Here is a 6,000-nt window from a genome sequence, read left to right on the forward strand (position 1 = left end):
AAAAAAAACAAATGAGCGCACCACATTTTGCGAAAAAAACCCCACTTCAGCAACGACTTTGCTGCAGCGGCAATTTAACACGTAGCACGAGTCTAATTAGAAGGGAACTGAAGCATAATCCATTTCCACTTTGTGTAAACAAAACCATAAGGCCAGCACAGAAAAAAAGGAACAATGCAAAAAAGAATGCAGTGTAATATTGACTTTACAATGGCTGGCTCCATTTACTTGCACTATAACCTCGGGAATATTGAAAGTGCAAAACTGTTTGTTTGTACATAAGGATAAATGTGTGTTGGGGCTCTGTCTGGCAAGAAAGCTTGAATATAGCACTGCAGTGCCGGTTCATGCTCTGCACAGCATCGTTTGTTGTCTGTTTGGTGTTTGCGTACACAGCATCAACACAATACCCGCTCATTGAGCTTTTCTTTTTTTTCTTTTGCATTGTGTTAGTGAGAGTTCACCGGTTTAGACGCTCTGAACATGTAAAACATCCGCTGCTCTAATTGTTTCAACGCGTTGTTTATACGCGGCGTGCCGATAACAGATGCCGAGCACGGCCCAGGGAGACCGCCCGTGCAACCTGACGACGAAATAGAATTCAGCAGGCAAGACCACGCCGAGCTCAGAGGCAGCAGAAGAAAGACGGAGTCTGTGAGTGACCTTGAGATCAGGCAGCAGGAGCCGCTGCAAAGGTCATTGATATGCACAGCCATCGCGCGGACGCCCACTGTGTGCGGCGGCGGCGGCGGCGGCGTGTGTGCTGATGCGTTTCATCCCCTCCGCCACTGTGACTTGCATTAGAGATGTAATTGATTATCATACGAATTCAATTTCAGCCATCAAATCCCGAGACGATTAAGTTCTCTGATATGGTATATGAACAGGATCTGCAAGCAGCACCACGTCCCCTAAATAGTGTCCCTCTGCCTAATCTTTAAATCTGTCCACCGCCTCGGGATGTCAGAAGCAAATTTGGATCAATCTCAGCACTAAATTACCCCCGCCATTTGGTGCCTCACGACCCGAATAAACATTTAGTCACTAATCCATATGTTATTATCACCCACCAAGGCCGTCGGGGATGCTGGTGAACACACAAACGCACCACCATGAAAAACAGAAACAGCAACCTCTAATTGTGCGACTTGTTGACGTGACAGTGGCCTGCAGGCAACATATGTGCGCCGATGCAATTGTCAGGTCAGAGGGAGAAAGGATGCGACATTCGTCTTTTTTCATGACGCCGTCTGATGGCTGTGTTTGTTTTTAAAAAAAATAGATGAAATGAAATCCGTCCTCTGACATTGCATGTTTGGAGATGATGAATAATTTCAACCCGATTAGCATGGATGACTTATCGATTTTTGAGTTGCCTACAGCAGGTCGACATTTGTGCTTATACATACAGTAAGTGTTTGGATAGAATGAGGACAAAGTTCTCATTTGGTCGAGCAGCCGGTAGTGCATAATGCTGCTGGAAAGTTTCATAATCATGCCAGACTGTATTCACATTCGAGCCAGTGGCCCTCGAGCGAGGTTGAAGCAATAGTCTGAATGAGCAGCGACTTGCAGTTCTACCATCACATATTGATATTGATCAGAGAATTTCAGTGCAGAGCTGGAGTTAGCTATAGATTAGCATGGCTAAAGGTAATATCACAGAACACTTCGCTGCCTCACATATGGCAATTTTCTTTTCTGGATTACAGTGTCGTCATTGGGGGAACCAAGAGGATGAAATCATGTTAAGAAGTATATAATAAGGTGAGAAATGAGAAGACAAAGAGACTGGGCTCAGGTTCACTTCTCAATAAGAGTAGGCGTGGAAAATGAATAACGTGTTTACACACATTCCATGATATTATTGCCCGAAATGTGAAAATGTGAAAACTCAGTTATTCTAGAAAGGGAGTGGTGCATCATGAATGCATACTCCTTCTCTGAGACGTGATGAACAGATTTGTTTTCTTATTCAGTGTGACTTCCTGAGAATATTATTATTATTATTATTATTATTATTATTATTATGTCCAATGTGAATAAATCATAAAAACAGCCTCATTAAAACTTCACAGATCCTCCCTGAGACTTATCACATTTTAACGTTTTTTTTTTTTTCCCACATTAAAATAATTCAGTGATAATTCTCTCTACGTCCACGGGGTACATTGCAATCAGGAACCCTGGAACAGGATCCAGACATAGGATTGACGACTGAGACCATAAACTCCTCAGGAAAACGTTATTAATCGAGTGGGAAGCAGAGTCATCTTCTCACGGACTTCTGTTTGCGACCGGCGAGTTGCCCTCTGTTGGTCATTCCAGAGGATACAGGCTCCAGGTACTTGGCTTCATTTTCTGGACCCTGTGACTTTGTCCATTTTTATTGTCAACAAGCAAGTTTGAGTCGGGTAACAATAACAGTTTTTCGAGCTTTAGCAAAGTTCCCCTTTTTATGAAGTTCTCGACACAGTACCACTCTGCACGAGATTATGTAGCCTTGACCGAAAGTAGAAATGTTGATCATCCATCCAGCCATTATCTATACAGGTTATCTTTCGAGGGTCGCGTATCACACCTCTAGGTCAGGTTGGAACTAACCCCCCTGCTGAGCCCTTGCGCTGATCAGCTGCAAACAAGGGATTTGTTTGTGTGATCCAGTGTCAGCACTGTCAAACGTCATCCACATTTACCTTTCGAATCGAAGCTAAATCGAATCTGTGACTATTCAAGAGGGGGAAAAAAAGGAATTGACTGATCACGAACGATGAATGAAGGAAACTCTAAATAGATGAACTTTTATTTCACTGTCTCAAGTGTTTATATCGCCGATAAAGAAATCTGGAGATTAATAGAGACAGCCTTAAAGTTGGAGACAGAGGCAAAGTCAAGGAAGGGAAACAAATCCAGCTTCAAACAAGCTGGAAAACAAAGCGTCGGCAGCTACCCAAACCAGGCAGCTCGCAGCCAATCAGCCTGCCAGGCCTCTCTGCTCTCCGACTGGGGCTGGCAGCGGGAACTGGCCAAGCAGAGAGATGGAGAAAGAACGGGAGACAGACGAGGAGAGGGAGAGAGAAAGAGAGAGGGAGTTTTCATTACACAAAAACACTTATCCTCCCTCTTCTCTCTTCTCTCCCGCCTTTGTTTCATCCCACCACAGAGAGATTCCGTGGGTGAAGGTGACAGGCATAGATAACTGTATCTCGGGCAGACAATGCACAATTACTCTGAATGTTAGCATTGTTACTGACAGTCACATACAGTATTTGTAGGAGGAGACACAAAGCAGCGCCTCAGCAATCACTGCTGTATGTGTGCGTGCGTGCGTGCGTGCGTGCGTGCGCGCATGCGCCTGTGCGTGTCTACGTGGGTGGGTGCGGTGCTTTCCATCCGAAATTACGGGAAGATTAAAATTAAAGCTTGTCTCCCTCTAGCCAGCGAGCTCTCTCTGTGTCTCGTTTGCTCTGTCATAGACACACACACACACACACACACACACACACACACAATGACAGCACTAATCAGCCCTCTGTCAAGCCCATTAGGTCCCCACCCTTAATGAGGAGATCGCCCAGCTTGTGCCCCGACTTGAGCCAACCAAGTGTGCTAACAGATAATGATGTGCACGGGTGTGTGCATGTTGTTTCCCTCCTCCAGGTTTGGGCCGCATCGAAATGACAAATGACAATCTTCTCAGTGTCTCCATTAAAGAATCTGTTTGTTTTTTTTCTATTATGCTGTCAGGGCTCAGTCAGCCGTGCACTAAACTCATCACAAAACAGTACCCTGACAATCTGCCTTTCACTGAAGCCTCTCTGTATATGTTATCCTTTGTGTGTGGGGGGGATTGGCAGATGAGTCACAACTTCACAAATAGACTTCTAAATGTCCTGGTGTTTGTTGTTTCATATTTCTGCAGCATGATTTCAGCTATAACTGAGTGAGTGGGCATTTTAAAAAAATGGAACGCCATGTTTGCAGGTTGTGAAAATGGCTTTTTAAGGATTTGTAAAGTTAAGTGGTTGTAACTGGACTTTCGTGCGCGTGCACCTTCGCGTGCGCGCACAGAGAGAAAGGGAGGCTGAGCGAGGGATTGGAGGAACCCCCCGTCAACACATCCACAGGCAAGGTCATCGTGGTCGAGCCGCGCGTCCTCTCTGTCATCAGCCAAAACAGCCACGTGGCAGCGTGAGAGAGTAGAAACGGCGAGTTCCTGTGCCCCCCCCCCCCCCCCCCCCCCCCCGTGTCCCGGAGGTGAGAGCCCCCGCCTGAGTGCACAAGTGAAGTCAACACACCCCGCTGCCGGTTGGCGTCTCTTCCTTTCACACCAATTTAACCAGACGCTCGCACCAACGCGCGCGTAATGAAGCCATAAGTACGCGGGCGCGCACCATGTGCCCAAATGGATGACACTTTCATAACAATCCACCCGATTGTGAACTTTTTGTTTTCTTCTTTTCTCCTTTCTAACACTCTCTCTCTCTCTCTCTCTCGGTGTGTGTGTGTGTGTGTGTGTTTTGGCTCTCACGCACACGCGCGGGCGCGCGCAGCAACCAGCAGCCACCCTCTTGCAGGCAAGTCGCACAAACTGCAGTGCGGCAGCGGTTTCGCTATTTTAAGAATGATTTTTACATGAAGTGGATAAATATTTAATTTGCTTTTTTTTCCTGCCCCGGCCGACGGCGCGCATTGGGAGGCTTGGTAAGTTGTTGAGGCCGCGCCGACGAGGCTCCTCTGGGACTCCATTTAGCCAAAACGTTTAATAATAATAAAAAAATGATTTAAAAAAAAACCCAAATGATTTGTACCAACTCTCGCAAACACACACTCCGCAATGAACAGCTCAACAAAAGCGAGTGGATTTCTCTTCCTCTTACCTCTCCTGAACATATTGGCAGCGGCGTTTTGGACCGTCTAGTAGTGTCGGTGCCGGAGTAGCATCCCTGCGAAGAGTCCGATCCTCTGCTGCCGTTGAGCGAACCTTTGATTCCCTGTGACCGCGAATGTCTTGTCTCCTCGGTGGCTCTTGTTTTCGCAGGTGAAGAGGAGGAGGAGGAGGAGGAGGAGTGGGGTCGGATGATGCTCGACAGAATTAAGGATGAAAACAGCGGGCGCAAACGAAGTTGTCTCCTCCGCGCTTTTCTTTTTTCTTCTACTGGATAAAGAGGTGGCGAAACCATGTCCCGTCACCAACGACACAACTCAACTCACCCGCCATGTCTGCTGTTGACGGGTCTACGATACGCATGCTGACTTGAGTTGATGCCCGAACCACAGAGAGGATTGAAAACAGTCCCCAGCTCCTCCTCCTCAAAAAAAAAAAAAACCCCACAACGAGAGGAAGTTTCTTGTTTTGTTGTTGTTATGTCTTCACCATCGTCCTCCTCCTGTCGGTTCGTCAGGTTCATGCGGGTCAGGTGGAGTCTGAAATGTGCAGCGTGAGTCAGTGTCGTCCACTGTCTCCGTTACCGGAGAGATCCGAGGCAGCGGCTTCACCCTCCCTCCGCGAGATGTGACTGATGAGAGCCTGAACCTCTCTCTCTCCTCTCCATCTCTCTCTCTCTCGCTCTCTCTCCTCTCTCTCTCTCTCTCTCTCTCTCTCTCCTCTCTCCATCTCCCTCTCTCCTCTCTCTCCTCTCTCTCCTCTCCCTCTCTCCCTCCTCCTTGCTCTCTCTCCCTCTCTCTCTCTCTCCTCTCTCTCTCTCTCTCTCTCTCTCTCTCTCCCTCCTCCTTGCTCTCTCTCCCTCTCTCTCTCTCCTCTCCATCTCTCTCTCTCAATCTCTCTCTCCCTCTTTATCTCTCTGTCTCTCTCTCTCTCTCTCTCCCTCCTCCTTGCTCTCTCTCCCTCTCTATCTCTCTATCTCTCTCTCTCCCCCTCTCTCTCCCTCTCTCCCTCCCTCTCCCTCTCTCCCTCCTCCTCTCTTTCCCTCTCCCTCTCTCTCTCTATCTCTCTCTCCCTCTCTATAATTCCCTCTCCCTCTCTCTCTCCCTCCTTCT

The 6,000-nt window shown here is 47.5% G+C and overlaps 1 protein-coding gene across 1 annotated transcript in view; it reads right to left on the minus strand.

Moving 5' to 3' along the window:
- The window catches only part of LOC118300823 (reticulon-4 receptor-like 1), a 74,254-nt gene extending 68,604 nt beyond the window's left edge, over window positions 1–5,650 (minus strand). Inside the window, exon 1 of the mRNA XM_035625636.2 lies at window positions 4,881–5,650. Coding sequence (XP_035481529.2) covers window positions 4,881–4,893 — 13 coding nt within the window. The 5' untranslated portion in view covers window positions 4,894–5,650. The remainder of the gene's footprint in view (window positions 1–4,880) is intronic.
- Window positions 5,651–6,000: the final 350 nt, after the last annotated feature.

This window comes from Scophthalmus maximus, chromosome 2 (assembly GCF_022379125.1).
Source record: "Scophthalmus maximus strain ysfricsl-2021 chromosome 2, ASM2237912v1, whole genome shotgun sequence".
NCBI classification, from domain to species: Eukaryota; Metazoa; Chordata; class Actinopteri; order Pleuronectiformes; family Scophthalmidae; genus Scophthalmus; species Scophthalmus maximus.